General features: G+C 45.3%; 1 protein-coding gene across 1 annotated transcript; it reads right to left on the minus strand.

Annotated features, from left to right (window-relative positions):
• Positions 1 to 1019: 1019 nt before the first annotated feature.
• Positions 1020 to 27780, minus strand: SHISA4 (shisa family member 4). Its single transcript, XM_066625017.1, has 5 exons — positions 27507 to 27780; positions 8248 to 8419; positions 7329 to 7462; positions 4049 to 4228; positions 1020 to 3394 (listed from the first exon to the last, which is right to left on the minus strand). Exons 1-5 carry the CDS (start codon positions 27568 to 27570, stop codon positions 3348 to 3350), a joined length of 597 nt encoding a protein of 198 aa, XP_066481114.1. The 5' UTR covers positions 27571 to 27780; the 3' UTR covers positions 1020 to 3347.

Here is a 27780-nt window from a genome sequence, read left to right on the forward strand (position 1 = left end):
TCTTATGAGGAGCTGCGGCCAATGGTCCAGTACGTCAAGGCAGTCACCAGTTGAAAAAGTCTGGGAATCACTGGGATAAAACCATAGTTATGGTGGTGTAAATAAAAAGTTCCTGTTAGGCTCCCATGGTTGTGTAAGACAGTACAGTCAGTCGCAGAAGGATTTCACAAGGCCACCTCCCACCACGAATCAAAGGAATGGGTATAAAAGTCCTGGTTTGTTAATGCCCTTCTCTTCCAGCTTTGGTTAAAGGCCTCTTGGGGAACAAAATGAAACTCTCATGTGATCTGAGGAAAACTGTGTTGGGGAGAGTAATTGAAAATAAGGTTATAAAAGTATTCCCACATTACACTTTTGCAACTCTATATGTAGGTAATCTGAGAACTTTAAAGGCCTGTCTGGGCATAGACTGGAAAAGGCTGTTTTTGTTTTGTAAACAATGAGATATTTCAGAGAGAGAGAGAGAGAGAGAGAGAGAAATTCTGAAGGACTGCACTGAGAGGAAAGCAAATTTGTAAATAAAATACTGGACTGCAGTGGGAGAGATGTAGCTACATTTTTATACACCAAGGCTACTCACCCAAACTGAAATGTATGTTTCCACAGCAACCACAATTTAGTTAGCTATTTGAAGTATACAGAGTGAGCTAGTTTGACCTAATCTTCTCCTTTGTGCCTTCCTTGAGATGAAAAAAATCTCACTTTAGGGCTCAGAGAAGCTGACTTTTACATTTGTTGGTAAACATTGGCGCTCCAATTCTCTCTGGTCCAGCTCTTTAAATTTCTCTGGGGTGCTTACCCCAGTGCAGTCATATCCAGAACTGCACCTGTTCACTTTCTCTTCCCTACCCTCACCAAATATTCACATGGTTTCATTTTTTTTCCTTACTAAGTTTTTTATTGTTCCAAAAGTCAAGAGTTTCTATTATCTCTCTGGTTATTCTCACCAAGCGACTTTGTTGTACGAGTGTGTCTCACACAGAACAGGTAGAATAACATACCACACACAAAGCGAGGGCTAGAGCAGTATTTACAAGTTTAATTCACTTTTTAGCAAACATTTTGTGATGCATACACGTCATTCTAACTGAAGTTAGCAATGGTGACTGCCAACTGCTGGCATAAACCAAGGCCATCCCCACACAGTGGGAACAAGGTCTGAGCTTAGGGGTTGAGGAAATGAACCATTCCTGCCCTCAACATGGCACTGCCTCTCTTGGTGAGAAGGAGCTGAGAAGCACCTCTGCAATTGCAACAGCCAGCTTCCATGGTATCACAGCAAGCTCCAGGTCTGTAGGGTCATGTGTGGTTTGGGGCCTAAGCTGTATGCACAGTGCATGGCTCCCTTTCACAATGGCTCCATTTACCTCCCTTGTTGCTAAGAACCATGAGCTCATGGGGAATTTTCTCACAGCTAAGAGATGGTCTTACAAAGCAACTGGCTGATTGTGCAAGAGCAGCAGACTATTTCCACAATGACTGCCTTTATACTCTGGCCAATGCATTGTGTTTTGCTCCTCAATCTGCCTTCCTTCCTGGCCCTTCATCCTCCTCCAGGAAATACAAGGATTATGTTTGCAATGCAGTCAGGTCCAAAGGCTAGCATCCTTGTGACAGATGAGGTATGGTACCCTGGAGCTTGTACTTCCATCTCCACATACTTGCCACTATTGAGGTTTGGAGAAGAAAGGATAGATTAAGTCTGCAGAGCTGGTCAGGCAAGAGTCATGCAGCAAGAATACCAGCAAAGTTACAGGAATGACTAGGAACTTTAGGAGGAGGTGTGGCTACACTGCCGGGGGATGGGGGGTCAAGTTTACAGGGCTCAGTAGCGTGTGAACACATATCCCTGACCACAAAGCTGAAGAGGAAAGGTTTAAAGAGGATACAACACACGGATCCGGCTTAGCTGTTCTTCCTTAGTCAAAAGAAGGATCACCAGGCACAGAGCAAGTTAGAATATTATGAAATACTGTACGTGTTTCTACACAGGAGGTGCTCCCAGTGGGATCAAAGGCATTTTCACCCACAAAACTAGAGGGGCTTTTGCTTCAATTACTTTCTGATGGCAGTGTAGAACCTAACGGGCCAAAACATTCATCTCCCTTACGCATGGCACTCTTTTGCTTTCAGAAGAATAAGAGTGTGATGTTGAAACAAATGGTATAAATAAGACTTCAAGGCAATTTAAACATCTTGTATGAAAACAGCCCAAATAAAGGGCAGAGTTGAAACTGGACACCAAGGAAACCCTCAGTCTTGGGGAGAAGAAGTAAAGGCAATATAAATCTCTTCTCCCACCACCCTCACACATTCTTAGTGGCTTCCATCACCTCAGTCTAGATTTGTAATCTCAGGCTCCAAACATTGCTACCTTTCACCTCTACACAACAGAGATGTAGGGCCCAATCCTATCCAACTTTCCAGCGTGGATGCAGCCACAATGCAGCCTGGAGGTAAGGGTACAAATATTCCCCTACCTTGAGGAGGCTTACATGACTACCCTCCCCCCACCGCAGGATGCAGTGCACACTCTGTTGGCATGGCTGCATTAGTGCTGGAAAGTTGGATAGGATTGGACCCTAAGCCTTCTATAACTTGTGCTAAGCAGCACATAAAGACTACTTGCCTACACTCCTCAGGCATTCATCCTGCCTTTTAAAAGGATTTTGCTATATAGACCCTTTTACCTTTTCCAATTAATCTATTACATAAACAGCTTCTTTGGGCAGTTCAGAACAAGTTACAAGGGGCTCTCAGGGAATGTCCCTTCCAGGCACAGACTAGACTGGAACCCACTTAATTAGTATGCAAGCAGCACTTTTCCATAAAGCCACTGTCTTTCCTTCAGATACCAAAGGGCACCCAGCCCCATGAACAACTGGCATGTCTAATCCTTGTGTCCCTTGGTGAAGGAACATGGTGGACCAAAGACCCAGTGTGAGAAAGCCTGTCCCATTTTGCCCTCTTCTGCCATCTGAGGCAGCTTCTTTCTCTACTCCCTTAGAAGAGGCTTCGCTGCACAGTAGGGCTCAGTCCAGTTCCACAGATCTCACTGCCAGCTCTTTGGGCCTGCGTTTGCATCAGCCCTTTCTCAAGCCCAGGAGATAAGGAGGACCAGGAGCTTCCCTCAGCAACACAGGCAGGACAGGGAGCAAAGAAACAGAGTCATAGTGCTTCCTACCATGCAGAGCAAAAAGTTAACAAGTAAGAAAACTGGTAGTGGACAATACTGAAGCTTGGCCTGGAGTCCCAGTGCATTAAGTGGCCCATACTGGCTCTGTGGAGATGAATTTGGCAGGCCCAGAGAAGAAGGCTTTCACTGAATGGTCTCTGTAAGGTCCTCCTCAAGTGCTGGCCTGTGATGGCTGTGGTGGGACGTAGGGTGGCGGAGCTGCCAAAGGAAGAGAGTAACAATTGGAACATGGCTACAGACAGGGGGTTCAAGATGGGTCACTAGCCTCATATGGGTTTGTGGGAGATGTGAAGAGCAAGGAATAGGTTTTTCCCACTCTCAGGATTAGCCAAAAGGAACTCTGTCCATCAAACCCAATAATAACATCTGTCCTGGGGGTATAGGTCAAGACAGCAGTCCGGAGCCAACAGAAATTGTTCAGGTGAATCCCACTCAACTGGATGAGCTTTAACAAACTTACTTCCAAGACAAGTTCCTTGTACAATCAGAGCAGAGGAGATAAAGCTATAAACCTTATTTATTTATTTTAAAGTGTTATGCTCCACTTTTCCTAAAAATATCAAAATGGTTTACTATATAAAATACATAAAACATAAAAATGTACATAAGTAGTATTAAAATATACAGAACATGCAGAATAAACAGATATTTAATTAACAGCAACCAGAATACTTAATATCATAAAAGTAAATAATCACAGAGCATACAGTTTGATTTAAAAAAACCCCAGGATGATAGAATGATGTCATCAGCAACAGTTCCACAAGCACTATTTTAAAAAGCCTAAACCTTTCCCCTGCCCTCTCCATCTCTCTCTTCTCCATTTGCCATCATCCCACATTCCCTCCTTACCTGTAGGGTTGTAGTATGGAGGCCCTGGTGGGTATTGAGGGTACGGTGCAGCTGGAAATACAGGAGGATAAGCTGCCACAGGGGAATAGCCAGGCTGAAATGCTGCTGGCCCTGCTTTGGGATCCATAGGGTAGGGGGCTGGAGGCTGGGACAGGTAGCCAGACATTGGGATCCCTGGATCTGGAACAAAGAACACAAGCTGATAATGCCCCAACAGAACAGTGTGAAATTCCATAACAACTGAATGATGTCAGAGATGTTCCAATCCCAGCAGTCCTTCAAGTAAAGCAAAACACCTACCCCGTAGATCATGCCCTCCTGGTAGATATGCTACAAAGGAAGATTCCCAAATAGCCCCACAAAGCACTCTACCAGTCTCAGAAATGCTTCATCCTTTCCCAACTAGCCTCTATTCACTCTGGCCATCTCTAAAGACATCCCATGAACTCAGACCATTCAAATGTGTCAGACTCTGCAGCTGCCATGCCAACAGAGCTGTGAAGAACACTCAATGCATGATAAATACCAAATTCCGATTACATCACGTGGAAATGAATTCCATAAATTAGGTGTCACATAAAGAGTTCCTGTACTACAGGTAAGAAGTGATATTGTCTATCCCAAAGTTCTAGTGTTTTAAAAGAGACAAAAGCTTCTCTCACAATCTTCAGGGATGCGCAGTGAAATAGCTAAGCTGGTTTATGGATGACATCAAAGGATTCAGGTGGATGAGATTCGAATGCATTGCAAAGAGCTCCAGAAGGATCTCTTCAGACTATGTAAAATGAGCAACAAGATGACAAATGAGATTCAGTATTTGCAAGTATAAAGTAATGCATCAAATCATAACATTCTATGTACACATAAATAGTGGTGACTAACTAGGATAGTGATCTGTGAAGTACACAATATTGGCATGGTTCTCATGCCACTGCAGCAGGACCGAGAGCAGTGGATTTCAAGATCCGTTGTCATAGGCCAGTAGTTCCCAAAGTGTGGGCCCTTGGCCCATGACCCAATTTTTGGTGGTTTGCAAAACTGACAGGTTAGATTGGGCTATGTATATCAAGGGTTAAACAACCTGCTAGTTGGGAGGAGCACTGCTCCCCAATCACCATTATAGCCACAGAGGCTTGAGTGACTGGTAAAATGAAACTTTTTTTTTTAGGTGGGTCTCAATGCTAAAGTGTTTGGAAACCACCAGACTGCTTGATAGGATTGGGCCATAAATGGATCTCATGAGCTCTTCTCATGTTCTCTCAACTCACTCTCTATACTGTAATTTTTACACCTCTGTTCACGGTCTTTTTCCAGATTAAAAAGCTCCAATCTCATAAGCTTTTTTCGTTGGGGAGAATGCCACAAAAATTTACATCCCAATTTTAAACCAGCTACTGCCGGTGGTACGGGCACATGCACTGTCACAAACATGCTGTAAGGCACGCTGTGGCAGCATGGAGAATCCTGGCATGGTGGACAGGCCTGAGCCCGCAGGTGCCAGTCAGAGACCAAATACCCGCCAGAGCAGGTAGGCACTCTGTGGGCTGGCAGAGAGGCAAGGGAGGCAGAAAAGAGGTGGAGAGGAGTTGTAACAGGGCAGGGGGTTGATCAAGCCTGGGATAGGGGTGAGAATGGAAGCAGTTGCCACTGCCATATTCTATCCCCTTTTCCTGGACCTGATTTCTGGACAAGGAGCTGTTCAGACTTTCACCAGTGATTTTGGTGGTGCGGGCCCAAGTAATCCCATAGCAGCTACTGTGGCCTTCCCCAGGGGAAGTGGACACATGTTCCCTTCCCTCGGGGAGAACTCCAGCAGCCTCTATTCCTGCACTGGGTGCAGCGGAGGCAGCACCAGCAACACTGCATTGCAGCACAGGACTTTGATTAGAATTGGGTTGTTAATCATTGTGCAGTGCAATCCTACCTTGCACTGGAACAGACAGGCCAGGAGGCCTGCACTTGGAAGTGCAAGATTGGAGCCAGAAGTGGCTCAGCCAGAGGTAAGAAGAAACTCCTCCCCCTACCCCGGGTAAGCCACCATGGCCCCAATGGATATCCTTGGATTTGTGCCACCTCATGGGGTGGCATAAGTCTGAGGAGAGCCACTCCACTTACAGCCACTCCACACCGCTCAGGGAACAGGGTTGGGAACTGGCATAACAGCTCCCCACTTGCCCCCTGGAACGCTCTCCGCCCTCCCTTTCCCCGCCACAGAATGCCTCCCTCCCACCTCCTCCCTGCTTCCTCCCCACCCACCCCAGATCCCTGCATTGGCCGAGCTTGGTCAACACAACCCTCCCTTCCTAAGTTGGCACAGAGGCTGGATGCAGCCTCTGCAGGCCTGCACGTGTCCCTGCGCCAGCCCAGCCAACTCTCAAGGAGGCACAAACGTGCTTTACAGCACAAGAGACTTGCACTGGCCTAGGGTGCAGTCAGGATTGCACCTTTAGTTGCCCTTCTCATGCTTGTAGTAATTGTAACACAGACAGGTAAGGAAAGCCTGGGAAAAAAGGCTCTGGAGACTAGGCTTTGGCATGGCAGTTGTAGGCTAAGCACCCACCTCCCTCAGCTTTGCTTCCTCCAACTCTACTTGAATGGCCCTTTGTCCTGAGCAGGCCTATACAAAACCTTTCTTTTCATAGTCTCAGATATTTCTGTCTTCCCACAAACGGGCTGCAGAGATCTGTGCAATGGTTGGAGTTTTTGTCCAAATTTCAAGAACCAAATATGCATGCTTTGATAAGGTTTTTTGTTTGTTGTTTTTGTGACTCATTATTTACTGAGTCATTTCAAAAAAGTATGCATTTGCTTAAAGCTACATCATATTCTCCTTCAGAAAACACATCTGAACGGTATAAATCCCATTTCAAACATGAACGTGCTGTGATCTGAACTTGCTTGAAATTGCCATTTGAAGTGATCTCTACAAGGTATAAGTTCCATTCTGAGATACAGATGCATTGCCTACAACTGACTTACAACTGCACGAAGTTCCTCATTTGGAAGCATGTGTGCTTCCTACTCCAAATGTCAGGATTTGAGAGGATACTTTCTGCAATTCCCTTGTGCTGTGAATGAACATGCCATTGCTGATTGGTTTTTGGCAGGGTGGGGGTTTTTTGGAAGAGAATTGCAAAAAGGTTGGTAACATTCTTGCCCAAAAGTTGGTATGCTGTCTTTGCATCAAAATCTGAAAACTAATCAAGAGTCCCAGAACCTTTCATCCTGATCTAATTGGCGACAATGAAGGTGCTGGCCATGGCAGCAAGTCCTTTCTTACCTTGATAGGGTGTCTGAAGGTGATGCCGTCGCTGGTACAGGTAGCAGCAGGAGCACAGGAAGCAACAGACGATCGTGGCAACAATGGCCACAAAAAGTACCACAGCTGAAGCAATGCCAGCAATTGTTTTGGGACTAAGAAAAACAGATAGAATTATAACTGGGTTGCACATACTACAGTATCTGATAGTAAGTCAGATCCTAGAGAACTCCCAAAACACAGAAGTTAATAAGCTTGTCTTAATAATAACAAGACGAAACTGCGTAGTTTGCATTATATAGATGAACTACATAGCTTACAGTCCAGTCCTGCCTAACTCCTCTGGTGCTGATATAGCTATGCCAACATGGCACAGGCTGCATCCCGCTGGGGAGTTTCAAGCCACAAAGACCTCCTTTAGGTTAAAGAGTCAGCCTGAGCTGTCCTGCTAGGTTTTCTCGGACCTGCACCAGCGATTTTGCTGGCTAAGTCCAAGTGGACCTGGGAAGGTGAATTGAGGCTGGGAAGGGGACAGGATATTGCCAGCACTGCAGCCGCCAATACCAACCCCTTCTTGGCCTCAATCTGCCCGCCTCCCCACCCCAGTCTCCACCCTGTTCTGCCTTATATTTTAGGAACAATTATGTAGTTCCTGATGTCAGATGAAATTTGTAGCTGGTAACCAGATTTTGCACCTCGCACACACTGAAGCAGCTCATTCCTAAGGCAGGAATGATAGTTTCTCATCACCACCCTCTATATAGCCTTTGGAAGGCTAAGAAGGTTGCTTTCCATCCAGTCTGAAGAAGAGCTCTGCAGAACTCAAAGCCTTGTTTGCTATTTTGTAATCCTTGATTTGGTTCTATTAAAAGTATTACCCACTCACTGTGGTTTTGGATTCCTGTCCCCTTGGCTTGGTTTGCATCTTGTATTTTCTTACCTGAATGCTAGGCACTGCTTTTGCTGACGCTCAGTGATGATTTTCCTGGGATCAATGCAGCAGTAACGATGATAACAGTCTCCGCAGCAAAAAGAGAAATAGTTGCAGTCGAAGCCAAAGTGCCACGAGCCATTCCTGTCTATGTACCCCCTGCAGTCCTCATCAGCCGAGACTGTGGGAAGAAGAGACCTATCAGCCTTAGTCTGTTCAGAAAACCACACAAGAGGACTATGACAACCCTACTAACATCACAGTGCTGCGACTGCTAATGGGCAACAGGCTGGCCTCCAGGGAATAAGCCTGGGGCTTGCATACAGCAGTTCAATTTGGAAAAAATAAATTCAGTTAGTTGACTTACATCACTGATGGCCCAATCCTATTCCCCACTTGTGCGGGTGGAGCACGTGTTCCACCGATGCACACTGTCACAAAAGTGCCATAAAGCACTTTGCAACAGCACAGCTTCCAGTAGCCCTGGCAGGAAGGCTGAAGCCTTCCCACTGGCACTGGTGCATGAAGAGATACCTACTGGAGCAGGTAAGTCCGGGGGAAGGGGGGAGGGAGGGGTGTAATGGGGGGGGGACTGAGATGGGAGCAAGCAGATTGTGCTTGGGGCACAGGTTTGTGGCCAGTGGATCCACAGGTTTAGGGCCAGTGGATGCCATATCCTATATCCCTTCCTGGGCCTGATCAGTCAGCACAGATCAACGTGGACTTGCACCAGCTATATAGCTAGCACAGGTTTGAGATGACCCATTGCAGCTGCTGGAGTTACCCTGGGGCACAAATGTCTTCTTACCTCAAGGAGACCTCCAGCAGCCAAAATTCCCCTGTGGAATGCAGGGTTGCCTGTTTTGGCTCTGCTGTATCTCTACATAGGAATTTAGTTAGGATTCGGCTCTTAGCAATACATGTAATCCAGAAAACATTTATAATAATAATAATATAATATACAGTATTTATATACCGCCTTTCTTGGTCTTTATTCAAGACTTTATTCAAGGCGGTTTACACAGGCAGGCTTATTAAATCCACGCAGGGATTTTTACAAATTGAAAGAAGGTTCTCTCTTTCAAGAACCACCACATTCAAGATGTTACACTCCGATCTGGTTTAACATTCTGGCCTCCATCCTCCCACGCTCCGAGCAGATGGAACAGCTCAGCTGCAGCTTGCCAGCTGCTTCAAGGTCGCACGGTGCCGGTGGCCTCGAACTGGCGACCTTGTGGATGTTAATCTTCAGGCAAATGGAGGCTCTACCCTCTCGACCAGACCTCCTGCCCATTTATAATCGAGATGACATAAATATGTAAAAGATCAAAACAACATGTTGCATTTGGCTTAACAAAATGAACTCTAATCTCTGCTCTAGTTGCTGCCAGTTGGGCAGCTTTAAAAACATGTGTCCATCATTTAAAATAAATTTAATGTTCTGGTTAACAGAAACATTGGAAACCTTGTCCAGCTAAGGAACAAGCAGATGTTCCTGGATCTTGCAAAAAGAGGGCAGGAAACTAAATAGTGTGAAAGATCCTCTAAAACCATGAATCCAGAACCGAGTGCTCAGTCCAGTCCAACTTTCCAGCACCAAGGCAGCCACAATGCAGCCCTGAGGCAAGGGAATAAATGTTGCCTTACCTTGAAGAGGTCTCCATGATGGCCCCTTCACTGCAGGATGCAGCACACACCCCATCACACAGCTGCATAAGCGGTGGCAGCTCTGCAACCTCACCACCACCCAGGACCATCAGCCCAGGCAAGTCAGCAGAGTGGGTGTGTCATAAGTGGGAGGAGCATAGGGGGAGTTTGGGGGCAGGAGAGGCAAGGTAGGGAACAGGTTGGAGTGGGTGGATCCCAGTAGCTGCAACTTCTGCCAGGATATCCCAATTTTTCAATCCATCCTTTCTCTCCTTAGACTTACACCATCTACGCGTACATAGCTGGATAGGTCCAAGGGGACCCAAGAGGCCTACAATCTCTGATTGGCCTACTGGTTGACCACCCCACCACTACAACCACCACTAATCTGTGTGCTCCATTAGGGTAACTGCATGTCATCAGTAGTGGCAGATAGGGCTGTCAGTGACAGCAAGGAATAAGTCTGCAATCCTATCCACATTTACCTCGGAGTAAGTCCCATACACTATAATGGGACTTACTTCTCAGCAGACATGCATAGGATTGAGCTCTAAGGGGGCAGTGTGCTATCCCTTTGCTATCCCCTTTCCAGATCTCTGAAATCTATTCTATGCCACTCCCAGAATTCCTTGGCTAAGTCACTCTTCGCCAGAGAGGATAGAGAACTTGGTTTTTCCCATAGGAGAGATTATGGAAGGAAGGAATTCACGAGGCCAAGCTAACAGCAGTCTTTACTGTTGTATGTTCCCTCCCAATTAAAAGGCATTCTTTCTCTCATTGATGAAAATCCCATCACAACCGTTTACTACTGAGAGCTATTACTGCTCACCATAATTACATGTAGAAAGAAAGTCGTGTAATCAAATGGGACTTCTGTCTGGCCAGTGTCTCATACAGTCAATTACAAACCAGCCTTGGATTTTCTCAGAATTAAAGGTTTCATGAACTTCTACATCTGCAATGTAATTCCTGTAAACCTCGTTCTAGGGGGCTAAAAAAAAACTGAGGGTCAAAGGGTAAAATGTATATCTCACTGAAAACTCAATTTAAGTGAAGCAGAACTGCACCCAAGATGGCATGTGGTTAAAAATGAAAGACTATCAATGGTTCTGCCTTGATTACCTTAATTCTGCCCCAAAAGGAGAAATTCAATCACTAAGAATCAAAAAAGATGTGACATGGGATGAGGGATTATCCTGTCATTGGAGCTTCCTTTCAAAAAAAGCCTTGTGCAATCAGATTTGGATTGGGCATGGCGGAAGGGGAAGGGGATTTTATCCTTGCCTCTGCACTGATTACCTGATTTAAATCCCCCTCACTATTAACTTCAGAAGGGAAAATTTACAAACACCAAAACACCGCTCCCCCTGCATTTTCTTTTTGAAAACAGAAAGTTTTCAAACTTGGGTAGTTCAAATGACTGAACTTCCACTTCACATCAGGTTTGTTCTCAACACATCCAGCCAGTTTTCATTTATGCACAGAAAAACGTGTGATGCTCATTGACTTTAACAACACTTTCATGCACAGAAGGCAACAGCACTGAAGCAGTTAAAACAAAAAAGATGTTGCTCTACCAATAAAAGACCAATGTGATGTATCTGCTATATTTGCACATCTCTCCCTCATCACACTCTTCTCTCCATGTGTTTCTACCACAGTCAGTCCCTTCCAAGGCAAGAACAGCTGTGTAGGAGTGAGGGAGCAGCATTTGTGTATGCTGCAAGGGAAGAGGATTTCTAAAAATAGAGATGGTGTCATGTAATAGCTAGGGACTCAATCCTATCCAATTTTTCAGTGCTGATGCAGTCACAATGTAGCCCCAAGGTAAGAGAACAAACATTCCCTTACCTTGAAGAGGAAGCCCCCCCATTACAGGAGGCCCCAATGGCATGGCTGCATCAGCACTGGGAAGTTGGATAGGATTGGATACAAGAGACTGAGAAGCCCCAGTTCAAATCACCCCCTGCCATAATCTCACTAGGTGATCTTTAGGGATGGGGATGTAGCTCAATGCTGAAAGAGCATGTGGTTTGAATGCAGAGGGGACTGGGTTCAATCCCTGATATCCTCAGGTTGAGGGGGAACCAGTCTGAAACCCTGGAGAGTTGCTACAAGGTAATAGTGAGCTACTAGATTATCATGAGTCAGACAAAGCTAATTCCTGTTCTCCACAAGCTCTATCTCCTCCCCCCCCCCCCCGCCATCTGAACTATGGGGATAATTAATTCTGTCCTATCTCACTGCAAGGATTATTATGAAAATGTATCTGGTGAACTCTAAACCACTCAATAAATGCTAACTCTTAAATATCTTATGGAGGTCAAGCAGCCAATCTGCAGTACTTCCTGAAGTGATCTCCAGGGAAATAACACTATTCAAAGGGAGACTGAATTTGGATAGAAAACAACAGCAGAACTGTGGAAGGAAGAAGCCCAGACTGGAAAAGCCGGCTGCTGGGAACTGGGGCACCAGCAAAACATTCCTTCTTACTTGAATCCCTCTTCAGATCATTTCCGAAACTGCAGGTTGACCCCTGTGCACAGGAGTAGCAAAAGTACATAGAAAGCTGCTTCCTAGTGAGTCAGAGCATTGGGCCTTCTAGCTCAGTATTGACAACACTGACAGGCAACAGTTCTTCAAGGTTTCAGATCAGAATTTATCTCTACCCTACCTAGAGATACCAGGGATTGAGTCTGGGGTCTTCTGCATGTAAAGCTGGTGCCCTTCCACTGAGCTCCAGCCCCTCCTAGTAAGAAGTAATGACCCTAGACTCTACAAACATGTACAGGTATGTGCTACTTAACAACAGTATGTTCTCCAATCTACATTGTTATGCAATTAGGTTGTTAAGTGAACATTCAGTCCAATCTAGTGCCTTTGTTATGTAAACAGACACTCCCTGCCAGAAATAGGCTACTAGAGATAGTCTTGTTGCATAGACTACTGGAGATAGCAACTTCTTGGCATTGAGAGCCTCTTTGTTGTATAAACATAAGAACATAAGAACAGCCCCACTGGATCAGACCATAGGCTCATCTAGTCCAGCTTCCTGTATCTCACAACAGCCTACCAAATGCCCCAGGGAGCACACCAGATAACAAGAGACCTACATCCTGGTGCCCTCCCTTGCATCTGACATAGCCCATTTCTAAATCAGGAGGTTGCACATACACATCATGGCTTGTAACCCGTAATGGATTTTTCCTCCAGAAACTTGTCCAATCCCCTTTTAACCCAGGCCAGATGCCATCACCACATCCTGTGGCAAGGGGTTCCACAGACCAACCACAAACTGAGTAAAGAAGTGTTCTCTTTTGTCTGTCCTAACTCTCCCAACACTCAATTTTAGTGGATGTCCCCTGGTTCTGGTGTTATGTGAGAGTGTAAAGAGCATCTCTCTATCCACTTCATCCTTCCCATGCATAATTTTGTATGTCTCAATCATGTCCCCCCTCAGGAGTCTCCTTTCTAGACTAAAGAGGCCCAAACGCCCATTGACACCCACTCCCTGTTTCCTTGTCTTCAACCAGGTCTCAATCCAGGAGAGGACCTGCCCTCTAATTCCCTGACTGTGGAGTTTTTTCAGTAGCCTTTGGTGAGGGACCATGTCGAACGGCTTCTGAAAGTCCAGATATATAATGTCCATGGGTTCTCCCGCATCCACATGCCTGTTGACCTTTTCAAAGAATTCTAAAAGGTTTGTGAGGCAAGACTTACCCTTACAGAAGCCATGCTGATTCTCTCTCAGCAAGGCTTGTTCGTCTATGTCTTTTGAGATTCTATCTTTGATGAGACATTCAACACTCTGCTGCAGACTATGGGAGTCCTGACTGCCTCATTAAGAGCCTCTTCATTGTGCTTTGACCCCCATTCTATATGTGGTCTGTCGTTAAGCAGTGCACACCTGTATTTCTATTACAAGTATGTTGAGCTCTTTGTCACATCCCTCCACATTCATGATGCAGCAGATGAAATCTAGACTGTTTTCTCTACCAGGCAGGAAAACATGGAGCTATCCTGTCATTAACAGTAAACAGATGAGGGTCAGATGCTAGAGATACATCCATGTGCTTTATTCTTGGAAACCTGGATGAACATTCATATATAAAAACTATCTCAAGGGAGACAAAAAGTTGTGTAGATCAAGTTGCGACAGACCTGGCAAAGGAAGGAGAGAGGAAATTAGAACTCCTCTGCTCTCTGGAATATGTAGGTTGGGCAGCTGCAGAGGTTTTATATTGCCAGCTTCAGCCCAGAGTATCAAATGTTGCAGCTCATACTCACGCTTCAAGTCTCCTCCCTTAAACGGAACATGATCAGTTACCTTAAAATGCTGGCAGTGCTGCTTACTTGACTGCAGCGTTGACTAGTGAACTCTGCCCCACACAGGCAAACCCAGCGCTTTGTTCAGAAATCCATCCTCCTCCCACAGCTCTGTTTTTGACCCTTTGGCCACCACAATGGCTGCAAGCTCTCTTGAGTCACTTAGGAAGCGCAAATGGAGCCTTAGGCAAGAACAGCACTGGTGCCTAAAAACAGCATGAATGGGCACATTTTTAGCAATGAGACCAATAAGCCTAATGTTTTGTTGGCAATCATGGCAGAAATTGACAAACCCAGCAGATCTGTGCATAGTTTAATACTATAACAATTGTCTGTAACTACAACAATCATTTTAGATCTCTCTCTCTCTCTCTCTCTCTCACACACACACACACACACTACACCCTGTTTTATTTCAGTACAGTATTTGGGTTTTACTGTTAGCAGAAAACTTTTAATGAAGATAGCTGAAACCCCCACAGTGACCTACAATAGGCCATTTTATTTCAATATACTAAAGTCCTTACAATATATGCAGTTCTGAAAGCAAATTCTCTACACATGCAAACGCTTCCTTTACTGAGCAAGGTGACTTCCCACTTCTATATAGCATTGAGCTATACCGGTAATTGCTAGCATGACATATACAACACTAGGCCCAATCCTATGCAACTTCCCAGCACCAATGCAGCTACGCCCATGGGGCATGCCCTGCACTCTGCTGTGGAGAAGCCGCCTCAAGCTAAGGGAACATTTGTTCCCTTTCCTTCGGGCTGCACTGTGACTGCATTGGTACTGGAAAGTTGGATAGGACTGGGCCCATTACAATCAATTTCAATAATGATCCACACTGACTGAAGTTAATAGTCATCCACAGGATGGAATCTTCTCTGTTCAGCAACCCCTGCCCCAATCCATGCAAGTCACACAGCCTTTTCTCCACTGCCTGCACTGAGTCTCCACCTGACTGCTGTTGGAAGGTGTAACAAATCAACTATGTCAAAAGAAAAGAAAGGCAGGGGTATAAAGATGTTAAAAGTTGCAAAAGACCATGAGAAAACAAAACTACAATGGGGTTTTTAATTACAATTAGAGTTCACAAACAACTAAAGATCATAAGTATCTGATTCAAAATCAGCATGGAGAGAAATACTTGGGAACCCAGGAAAGATGAAGAGCGTGGATTTGCTCTGCTTGCTCTTGCGAGGTATGTGGTTCTTTTTGGCACAGGAAATAACCAAGTTCCCCCCTTCCCCCCCCCCTCTTTGCATGATGCAGCAGCACTCTTTTCTCTGGCACTTGAAGACCAGAAGAGAGAAAGTGTGCACACAGACATCCTAATGCTTCCCTACCACTCCTAGAGTTTTAAAGGGGCCAACAGTAGAAATAACACAACGAGGGTAGGACAGGACAGGGGACAGTCATCTGGTTGTGTATGACGCAAGCCTCACCTCCTCACTCACAGGCAGGCTTCCTACATGCAGAAAGATACGGATGCCTGGGCGTCAAGAAGGAATTCCTTTCTCTGAAAGCTGTACAATACCTACCTCGCTGTCCATTTGAACCTGCACTTAGACATGCTCAGGAAACAGATTTCCTTTTGCTTATGTTATTGGCAGACAAGTTTAATCACATTTTTTAGTTTATTATGCAGAGAGATTGCCAAGCACGGAATATGCCGGTTCTCGCAACACAGCCTGCATAATTAACGTTTCTGGCATGAACTTCTTCAGTGCAGTAAAAGCATCAGTAGACTTTAAAAAAACCACAACCATTAGCTTAGTACTATTTTTTGGGATGGGAAGTGCAAACACTGCAAGCATGGGAGTCGGCAATAAATGGAGGGTCTGTCCACAAAGCATGGAGCGCAGTTCAAATGTCTGTGTTTAGAAAGAGAAGATGGCACACTAAAAGTTGGTATGAACACTGTTGTTGGGTGTCTGTGACAAGACATTCCCCTCTTGATGCAGGGAGAAGTTGGTTCTCAAGGCCCAACTTCTTTGGGTTCATCTCTGAAGGTACATTGCACTTTAATGGGCAGGCCTCATGAGTGTACTCAGTCACCTGGGGAAGTAGCATGAAGACTGGGTAGAGGAAGTAGTACATGGCGGCAGTTGGTTCCTAGTTCAGCACAGAGCTGCATGAGTTTTCATTCTAGCACACACCAAAATAAGCTTTGGATGACCTTGTATCATACACTCCAATCATGAGAATACAATCCTCTTCAAGAAGCACACGTACTCAGTCCAGCCCAAAGTATCAGTTTGGTACAAAATGTTTTCATGCATGATGCCTCCCCCCCAGGCAAACACTTAGGCATACTGTACTAGGGATTTTAAAATTTTAAATGTACTAGGGATGTACTAGGGATTTTAAAATAAGTCATGGGCTTATTCATACACCAACACAACCGGAAGACTGTTCCATACAAGACACCCTGGTATCGTGCCCATGTTCTGTGTTGAACAAGGAAGAAGAGGCTAAGAACTGGGGACAAAGAACCAGCATGTCTTCTGTAAGTAAAAGCGTCTCTGCACCAGCGCAGGGGGAAGGAGGAGGGAGGAAGGCTGAAATGGCTATGGTTGCTTTTCCTGTTCACTACTTCATTTTGTATGCCCTCATTGCTGTCTGTGAGCACCAGGATCATTCCTTCCTTCCATGCTCATCTTTAAATTCTGAGGTTTCCTTCCAAGGAAAATTGAACCTTTACAAAGAGACTACATATATGTATGCCATTCTGTGGGACAATGTGGGAAGGAGTGCTATCTAAACCTAAGGCTGAATTATACTGAGACAAGGTGACATTTGAACCTGGACCTAGATAGGCCAGTAGAGTATGAACAAGAGTACTGAAGATTCACAATAAAAGAGAGATGCCTGATTTCTAAAATTAAATAACTGGGAAAAACCAAACTGCCAACTGCCTCATTATTAAAAGCACAGAAAACATCACAAGCCACGCTCATAGAGATAGGAGTTGCTGGCCTCACAGAAGTGATACAACAAAGATAACAGGCAACATTAGCAGGCGCGTATAGGTCTCCCTGCCAGGTGTGAGAAGACATTTGTTTACTCTTCAAAGTTTCAAAAGAAAGAAAACCAATATAAATATTTAGTCTTTGTTTTTAAAAAGGTATAATCAACACATATAAAATATTAGTAATTAAGGAGAGTCTTACAGAATCAAATTGCTTGATTTTGAAAAGTTTAGTTTAATACTGTAGACATCTTTATCTTAAATAGTCAAGGATGTTTTGACCAGACACTTGTATGAAGAAACTAACCAGTTAGGTAGACAAGACCGACCGTCTCTAAGAAAGAGCCTTTGTATGAATGCCAAAAGAGTTTGATAAGCAGGTACAGAGAAGAGGGAGTTGGAAGTGTCTCAAAGCAGCTTATGTAATAGAGATAGGAGAGAAAGTTGATGCAGATATGTTGCAAAGTGGTGTGTTTATGGAATGTGTTTGAAGGTTAACAAGAGCAAAAAGTTGCCAAGAGAATCTTATGTGCAGAGTACAATATTAGAATGTAGGAAAGTCACAAAACCTTATTTTAGCTTTAAAATAAGTCATAGAAATATATAGTAAGGGTGTTAAAGGAAGTTTAAAAGATTGGTTCACACAGGTTTGTACAGAACCCTTATAAAATGTGCTAAACCCAGAAGAGAGGATGCATATAGGTAGTTTAGCAAAACCATTTAATTAAAAGGAGTCTAAGGAATAACAACCAATACATGGGTTAAGGGTTCGACCAAACTAGGGTCTTCACACATATTTAAGTGTTTGTATGTTCTCTTTAATAAAGATGGTATGAAAACTTGTTTTCTCAAAGAAGTCCATAATAAATTAATAAATGTGAGTAAGGGTCAGCGCTGTATAAAGATGATGTAACAGTGAACCCTACTGGTTTTGGAAATTGTTAGAAATTGTATAATTTTAGCAAAGTTTTGGCATGAAACCCCACCTGTATGTAAATGAGAGCCAATCAATGGTTTTTGCTTACTTGTTGCCCACCTATCCTTCATCTTGTATGTAAATGTATTTTATCTCTGTCTTATTAAAATTGTGCCCCATTTATGATGTCAAACCTTCAGCGAATGAAAAGTCTGGATTTTCAGACAAAGAATTGTAAAGTATAAAAGTTAAAACCCAATGGTCAATTTTGGTCCATGCTTTGAGACCCGAGTCCCGTGGACCAATTGTATACAATTTAATAAAAGCCTATGAACCTTCATCCTGTGTACCGAGTTGCTTATTTGAGTGGCTGACTGGCCTTGCAACATTATGTGTACATTATGTACACTATGTACATTATGATGTACACTATGTGTACATTATAATGTGTACATTACACTATAATATATAATGTGTACATTACACTATAGTGTACATTATGATGGCACTGCACAAAGGTGCTGTGCATGTAATGGAAACAGTTATGGAACCAAAAGGCCAATCAAGATCACCATTTACCAACCCCCAGAAAGCCCAGATGGAGCCAATCAACATGATACAACTTTAGTTGTATGGCTTGCACTGAGCAGAACAATGACTGAAGAAATATCCACGTAGCAGGGCCCTGAAGCAACATGTTTGAAGCAACAGCTCAAGAACTTCCCGAGGAGGAGCCATATTAGGGCCCAGTCCTATCCAATTTTCCAGTGCCGGTGCAGCTGTGCCAGTGGGGCATGTGCTGCATCCTGTGATGGAAGAGCAGTCACTGGGGCCTTCCTAAGGTATGGGAACATGTGCTCCCTTTCTGTAGGGCTGCATTGTGGCTACCCCATTGCTGGAAAGTTGGTTAGGAATGGGCCCTTAATATATAGTATCAAAAACAACAGAAAGTTAAGTGTGTATGCGCGCGTGTGCGTATACAGAGGTATAAAAAAATTGAAAAGGACACAGTGAATTTGTAGGAGAAAATGAAACAATCTTACAATTATGCAAGCCAAGTAAATAAGAATTCACAATTAGTGTTAATGATCTCATAGAAATGCTAAGTCAATTAAAACTGTACTGTGATAGGAAGTCTGAGTCACAATTCAGACCCCTCCTGTGCTGATGCCAAGCCTAAATACTTTAACAGAGATCAGTTAAAAAAAAAATAGTACCATGGACAGCACCACAAGGGTGCACAATTGATAATGCCAAGGGGGCAAACGTATGAGACAATCTGTGCATTTAAGCAAACTTGTGGCAATGCTGGTGATTGAACTAACACAAGCATCTCCAGAATGTGCAAAGAAGCTTTTGGTGGAAAACAGCCCATTAGCTACCTTCTCAGGATAATACAGCAAATTGTCATTTGGAAAGGAAAACTGATTTATTGGAAAGGAAAATTGAACACCTGAAACTAGTGGAGTGTGTCCATCCCAAAGAATACTACATGATCATTAATAGAAGGTTTGTTATGAAGTACATTAATATTTTTGGGAATATTCAGTTTAACACAGGGGGTGGGCAGACAGGGAGTGCAACAGATTGGGGTGTAACAGGGCAAGGAAGAAGAGAAACTGGGTGGGGATTGGGGCCACCAGGAGGTATGATAGGGTGGGCAAAGGATGGTTATCAGCATCAACTGCACCACCAGTATGCTATGCCTCCCAGCCTTTCCATATTCCCTTGGGTCCATTCAGGTTTGCATCATAGGTCCAGGTAGACCAGAGGGTGACAGAGGATTACCTGTGTGTAAGAGAACTTTTGTTCCCTTACCCCAGGAAGTCTCCTGATCACCTTCCCAACATAGTCTTTTATTCTCTCCCACTCAACAGGACAGGTGTGGGAAAAACAATACAACCTTTTACTTGTGTAACTGGGTGCCAGGTATCCCCCAGCTTCCTTTGACTGTCTCCAAGAAGGACCTTCTCTCTCTTTCTTTTCACCTGACTACTCTTTCCACTATTAAACATCTGCTCTATATCTAAGCAGGAGTGTTAGTTTTTTCCATCTATCTTTTACTTCCCGCTTTTCAGAAGTTAGTTGTAGCCTTGACTTATACTTCCCCTTTAATCTGATTGCAAATCAAGACTTCCTTAAGAAGTCCCAAGCTTCTTTCCCTCTTGCCTCCTGTGTAACAGCTTTCCTACATACCCTTTAGCTTACTTTGTGAAAAGAACAGCCCATTTCACTTTTTTCATTTCCATGCCCATCCCCTCTCCACAGGCACAAACATCTGCTCAAAATCAGCACATCCTTGGGTTTTCCTTTTCACTCTCTTCAGGAGACTCTCTTCCCCTCCACTCCTTCTGACTCACTCCTTCTTATGCGACCACAACACACTTGCTTCCTCTCTCTCTCCCTTCACAGAAATGCATTTCTCCCTTTCTTGTTGGGTTCAAAGCACATTGCACTCTCTCTCTCTCTCTCTCTCCTCTCCTCCACTTTCATAGCCAGTCCTTTTAGCAAGGGCTGGTCAGTGAAAGGAGAAGCATTTCTAGTCAGACACTTTGTCTGGTCAATAACAAATGTGTTGAATTGTTTTGCTCCACTCACTATTGTTTATTGCCTCATTTTATTCTCAAATTCTCCCCCTACCTACTACCCAATCCCTTCAATAAAACACTTGTCTTTCATTCAAGACACTGACTTCTTTTGTAATAATAATAACTAGGTATTTATATACCACCTTTCTGGTCATCGGATTACTCCTCTGACTTTATTCAAGGCGGTTTACATAGGTAGGCGTTTCTAAATCCCTCAAGGGGATTTTTACAAACATAGAGGTTCTCTCTTTCAAGAACCAACAACATTTCAGAATGGATCTTCCTGGTTTGGTCTCACTTCTGGCCTCCAGTTCTCCCAGGCAGGCTGACAAGTAGCTCCATCTCTCACATGGAGGGCAGCCAAGACGCTTCTTGCTCACACCAAGAGCAGGTGGAATCACTCAGCTGGGCTTGTCAGCTGCTTCAAGGTCTCGCCATTCTCAGCCGTTGGTGTTCTGATGTTATCTTCAGGCTAACCGAGGCTCTACCCTCTAGACCAAACCTCCTGCCCAGGTCTCTGTAACTATGTGAAGTGACAGAACGCGGTGGGTGCGCCACAAGCCAACAGTTGAAATCCCACACACCCATGTTAGAAGCATGTACATGTTGGCACATTTGTTTTAGAGAAGATGTGGTGACAAATGACAAAGGCAGAGAACATCTGGAAAGGGTTGGTTAGGCTTGCCAGGCTAAATCTCTTATTTTGTTAGCACAATCCTAAAATCATGCTGGGCTGACGTAAGGGCCCAATCTTATCCAACTTTTCAGCACTGGTGCATCCACAATGGAGTCCCAAGGTAAGAAAACAAATGTTCCCTTACCTTGAGGAGTCCTCACCACAGGCAGCGCATTCCTCATTGGCACATTTGCATCAGCACTGGAAAATTGGGATAGGATTGGGCCCTAAGTCCCTTACACCAGTCTGGGTTTATTGCAAATGTGCTGTAAGACACATCTGTACCTCTTTTGGGGTAAGGGAGGCCAGAGCAAAGACGCGTGCCACCCTCCCCATGTGGGAGCAAGCCATGGTGGAGTCGAGTTCGCACCAGCAGCAAGCCACTGGCATGGGAGTTTGGGAAGGGCAGAGGAGGGAATTTCAGGGGCGTTCTGGGGTGGAGGGAAGGCAGGCCGTGGGTGGACTAGTGGATGGGATGGGACCAGGAGGGGGGGGATCAGCCTCCGGCACTTAGGCCTGATCCTAACCCCACTCCCAAGCAGCCAGGCTTAACTCTGGCTGTTCAGATCGGCACCAGTGATTTAGCTGGCGCAGATCTGAGTAGACCCATTGCAGTGGCTGGGGCAGTGCTCGGGATAAAGGGAAAAATATCCCCTTGCACCACAGTCACCTCCAACCCTGCACTGGATACAGCACAGGTTGGTCAGCCTGCCTGTTCCATGCAGGTTAGAACTGGGTTGCCCAAACACTAAACAACAATGTGAAGAAAATAAATGTTGAGATACCAGCGATACCTTTAACCTGGAAGGGGGCTAGAAAAACATTTTAACAGACTAATGAGCATCATTTGACAATCTGTTTGATAAGGGAAAATAAATACTGACTTGTGCATTTGGAACTCATGGCTGGCATGGTCCCAAACTGCTAAAAATTGCCCTCCACACTGTTTTGCTATGCAGGGGTGGGGGAGAGATTTGGTAGATGTATATTTTCTCCCTTAGATGGAAAAGCAGCCAAGAGGGTAATTTTGAGCAGAAAAGTGGCTAGCATTAAACAGCCTTCCCAAGCCCACTATCATTCTCCTTTTGATCGCTGCCTCCAGGGCAGTTTGGATTTTTTAAAATTTGTTTTAAGTCAGGAGACTATTACACAGACCTGCTATACATCTAGTTTGGTCATAAAACAAGATAAAAGGTGAAGAAACAGAATCTTTTATTCACCAGAAGTCATCAGAACCTTGGCAAATTCCAAACACAAACAAAAAAGCAGAGGGAGTTCAGCTACCTAAATGGGTCAGAACATTTGAATGTTTGTTCCCTTACCTCAGAGCTGCATTGCCCTTATGACAGTGCTGGAAAGCACTGACATAAGGGGTTAGGATTGTGCCCTAATTTTCCAGTGCTGTTGCAGCTGTGCCAGTGGGGCACAAGCTGCTTTCTGTGGTGGTGGTGGGGGCAGTCATGGAGGCCTCCTTAGGGTAAGAAAATGTTTGTTCCCTTACTTTGGAAACAGCATTGCTGCTGCATCAGTGCTGTAGAGTTGGTTAGGATTGGGCTGTGACAGTTGTACTGTGGTTCATTCCCTTTCTCTTCTCCATAAGGTTATATTCATATGTCAAACTTTTTCTTGGCAAGTCTTTGCTATTTATATAGGAGGCAAGAAGAATTTGATGAATGCCTCATGAACAAATGGCACATTTTTACTTGAAGTGGTAAAGAATCAACACAGATGGGGTGTTCATATCATCTCAAGAAGTGCTTTCCAATAGAGACCATTCATACATTCACTTGTGAGTCACTGAGAGATAACTTATCAATTACATGTAGGTAGGAATCCACCTTAAATCTCAGATTTCAGAAGAATTAGGCCTGTGGTCATGCAGCGTAATCCTAACTTGCGCTAGAGCAGGCAGGCCAGAGGGCTTGTGCTGCATCCAGCACAAGTTTGGGGCCAGAAGCAGCATAACCCAAAGCAAGGTTGAAAACTTTCCCCTTACCCTGTGTCGTGCTACACTGGCCCCAATGGATCTACTTGAATCTATGCCACCTGGTGAGGTAGTGCAGATCTGAACAGCAGCCAGAGGCCGCTCTGTGCAGCCCAGAAATGGGGTGAGATCTGGCATTAACTGTCAGATCCTGGTCCTGCCTCCTGCTCCCCGCCCGCCCCGGGAACGCCTGCCGCCTGCCCTCCCCCTGCCCCAAAATGACTCCCCCCCCCACTTCCTCCCCACCCTCTCCATGCCGCCCCCCAGACCCCTGAGTTGGCTGATGCAAACTTACCCTACTGGGCCTGAATCCTTTCTGACTCAGTGCAAACATGCCTTACAGCACATTTGAAACACCTCCAGCTGCTCCGATCTGTTCGGATCTGCAAGTGAATTGAGTCGACCTAACCCAGGGGTTAGGATTGTGCCCTTATTCGCCCAACTTTGTTGTCACTTTTACCTTCTCTTGCCTGGAAAACGTAACCTTGCTGTATACAGTACAGATCTATTGTAACTACTGGGTGGAAATGCTAATCTAATCATTCTCCACTTTCTTTCCTGTGACTCTTTGCCTCATGCTTTTAATACGAGAAGCAGGATACAAAACTTGCCTTTTCTATTCTATGATAATAAAAAGAAAAGAAAAAGGTCAGAAGTGCTTGTAACATTCCCTATCGATGAGATGAGGTGTTTCAGTCAGTACAGTCACATATCCAAGGGCTGTCAGTAGCAGTGAGAGCAGCAACAGCACTGGAGTAGGAGCCATCTTGAATATCCACCCTGCCCCAGAAAACAGCATCATCAGATGCTCAATGTGGGCATTCAAGATGGTGCTTACCAAAAAGCAGATGTGCATGGCAGCTCCTGCTACTATAAACACAGTCAGTAAGGAAAAATCAAGGAAAAGTAAGATTTAAAAAAAAACAAAAACAAGCAAGCACAAGCAAACAAGCCAGGTTCCAGAAACAAACCCCTTTTGTACACATTATGGAATGCATGGACAATGAACTGATGGGACCCCATTCTGTTCGGTATTCAGTCATTCAGAATCAGATACACACCCCTCTTGTCACCTGTACAAAACACCCAGTGGCAGGGGAGAAAGATGTACATCTCTTCACTGTTACTCACCTGCAATATATACTGCTGTTTAACCTAGAAATACTGCATAATCATTCTGACTAGTAGCCATAGATAGACTATCCTCCATGAAATTTGCCCAACCTTTGGCTACTGTAGCAAACAAGATGCAAGACTAGATAGGCCTTTGACCTGATCTAGTAGACTTTTCTTATGTTTGTAACTGTTGCAAAGAAATATGCATATGCTGTGCAGGGGTAGATCCATCTGCCTAGGCCTTCCGAACACTTCTCCTACTAAATAGTGCACCATATATGACAAAGGGTTTCCCTTCATCAGAAAAGCAGGAAAAACAAACTTTGGGATACAGGACAAAACATATGCTTTCTTCTGTCTCCAGTAACTGTTTTGGAAGTATAGAAGACATTGGCAGACGTTACGGTCTAAAACCAATAAAGTAGTCATATACTTAGCAGCACCCTGACTATAAAATAACAGTGTAATTAAGGGATGTTAAGGAACAACTAAACTGTATTAAAATCCATAATTACATGTGGGTCCATAATTACAGTTTTTTGGCTTACTCTACATTAACAGCCCAATCCTACCTGAACTGCCCTGCTGGTGGATGTTCCACCAGTAGAAGCATCAAGATCCAGGCAGAAGTGCCTGCATCTAGTGCATGTGACCATGCCTGCCAATACCACCAGATGCACCTTAGATGCAACTAAGGGTCCAATTCTATTCAACTTTCCAGTGCCAATGCAGCCACAATGCAGCCCCGAAGTAAGGGAACAAACATTTCTTTACCCTGAGAAGGCCTCCTATCCACCCCAGGATGCAGCATAAACCCCACTGGCACAGCTGCATCAGTGCTGGGAATTTGGATAGGATTGGGCCCTAAGCTGCCTGCACAATTGTTGGTGGCCAAGCAATGCCAACTGGCAGCAAGGCCATTGTCTGCCAATACCAAATGAGTCTGCTGCAGTGGGCAAGTTCGAGGAGGGAGGGGCTGGAACAGGGGTGTTTCTGGATGAGGATGGCACAGGCAGGAGGAAAGACAGGAAGGAGGAATTAATGGGGACAATAGGGGTGGGGTCAGTAGTACCCATGTGCAGCCTTCCCCCCTCCCTTACTCTCCTAACTGTACAATATAGTCAGATGATGTCACTTTTCCAGAATACTGTTAACAAGTATCAAAAAAGAAACTGACACATGTTCAAGTACCAGCATTAAGCCGCTGTATACACTCAGCAAGCCAAGACACACCTCAGATTTTCCACAAATAGCTTATTTATTTTAAATGCTCACACAGAATAAGATATTTAGATCCCTCATGTACCCTATAATTAGGTGGTTAGCATACTTCCTTAGCCACTGACAAAAATAACACACAGAGAGTGATCACTTATACACACACACAAAAAACTCAACAAGCAGAAGCGGCAGAAAGGAAAAACAGCACCCAGATATGGTAGGTGCTAGCATGTGCATTTTCACTGGCTTTTAGGAGGCCTGACGATGCTCAGGAAGAGAAACCATGGACTGATGCCAGCTGCCACAAGAGCTGCAAAGCACTAAATGGCATCAGAAGCTTTCCCCTACACCAGTGGTTCCCAAGCTTTTTCAACAGGCCACGACCTTGACTTACTGGGCCACTGGCCACATCTCCCCATTAGGGCTACAATCCTGTACACTATATAGGGCAGTGAGTTCTTTGCGAGAATTCTGTTGCTCCCCTGGCCGGTTTCTGTGGCTCCCCAGGGAGCCACTGTTCAGTTTGCAAAACACAGCCCAACACCAACTCCACAGAAATTAATTCACATTCTTGCACATCTCCCCATTCATTTCAATGGAGTATGTTCAGAAGTTTCTCCACCTTGTACAAGATTCTTATCTTAGGCTATTCCTGTTTCCCTTGAATCCTAGGACCGATGTGGGCATGAAATTCCAATTTAGGAACTTGTGTTTTTTAGGACAAATCTGCAAAGCAGGCAATCAACCATATTTCTGCTGGATGCTGTTCAAGGAGTTGTCTTGGTGAGAACTAGTGTTCACCCAGGGTCCTTCCTGTGCCTTGCTTCTATGGGAATAAATCTACAGCAGTGTTTCTCAACTAGTGGTACTCATACACAAGTGGTACTTGAGGTAGTGTCCGGTAGTACTTGTGAGACCGCCCCCCACCCCTGCCACCTGGCAGCAAGACCAGCCACACAACATGACAAGCATTGGTAGGAGGCTCAACTCTGTGGGTAGAGCTCCAGTATTCGCTTTTTGTGTGATCAAAAAAGCCCTCCAGTCGCCCTGAGCCTCTTACTGGTGTTTGCTGCATGTGGCCTCCCAAGCTGGATGTTACTGGTGGTACTTTCAATAAGTGGGCCCTGTAAAGTGGTACAGCAGGGGTCAAACGTTGAGAAACGCTGACCTAGAGCACAGAGCAAGCATTGCAGCAGGAGAGACTGCAGCACAGATTTAAGCATTATACCTAGTAGGGAGAAACCTTTGAGAAACCAAAAACATGCAAACAGCAATAGCATTAAAGCACTTCCACACACTGGATCCTAGAAGGGAACAACAACTGACTTAATTCTAGCTGCTCAGAGGAGGGGAAGTTAAGAGACACTCTGTACATGCACAGAGACACTCCGCTCTTCCATTACTGTGGAGGCTGAAACAGCTTCCCAGGTTCAAAGCTTTGCTTGTCCAACATGAGCATCCCCAGAGCAGAGCCCTCCCACTCTCAGGTCCTACCTCCAGGGGGCTCCGAGAAGAGCAGGGAGGGGCTCTGCTGCCCGGCTGGGCAGGGGAAAGCGAGCTCTAGCAGGCGCCTCGCTCTCACTGCGCCCCGCGGGGCTCACGGCCTGGGGCAGTGCTCAACGGAGAAGGCCGGGCTGGGGAGCCGCGTCCCGGGCACAGAAGCAGGGCAAGCCCCGATCCCTCGCCACTCACACAGAGCCCCAGCCTATGCCTGTCTACTCAGAAGTAAGCCCCATTGTAGTCAATGGGGCTTACTCCCAGGAAAGTGTGGCTAGGATTGTAGCCCCTCTCTCCCTCGCGCGCCCCCCCCCCCTTACCTAGGGTGGCGACAGCAGCCAGGCTGCAAAGCAGCGCCGTGGCGGCCACAGTCCAGCTCCCCATCGCGGCGGGACTGCTCTGCGGCGCCCAGGAACCTGGCGCGGCCCCGGGCGACGCTGCTGGAGAGGGCGGGCGCAGCAGAGGCCGGCGGGCTGGGAATCGGATCCGAGGGGCCTCCTTCTCCGCCTCCGCTCGCAAGGGCAGGGCAGGGGAGGGACGGGAGCCCGCACCAGCCGCCCTCGCAGCCTGCTCCACTCCTCGACGTGCCCAGGA

This window comes from Tiliqua scincoides, chromosome 4 (genome assembly GCF_035046505.1).
Source record: "Tiliqua scincoides isolate rTilSci1 chromosome 4, rTilSci1.hap2, whole genome shotgun sequence".
Taxonomy (NCBI): domain Eukaryota; kingdom Metazoa; phylum Chordata; class Lepidosauria; order Squamata; family Scincidae; genus Tiliqua; species Tiliqua scincoides.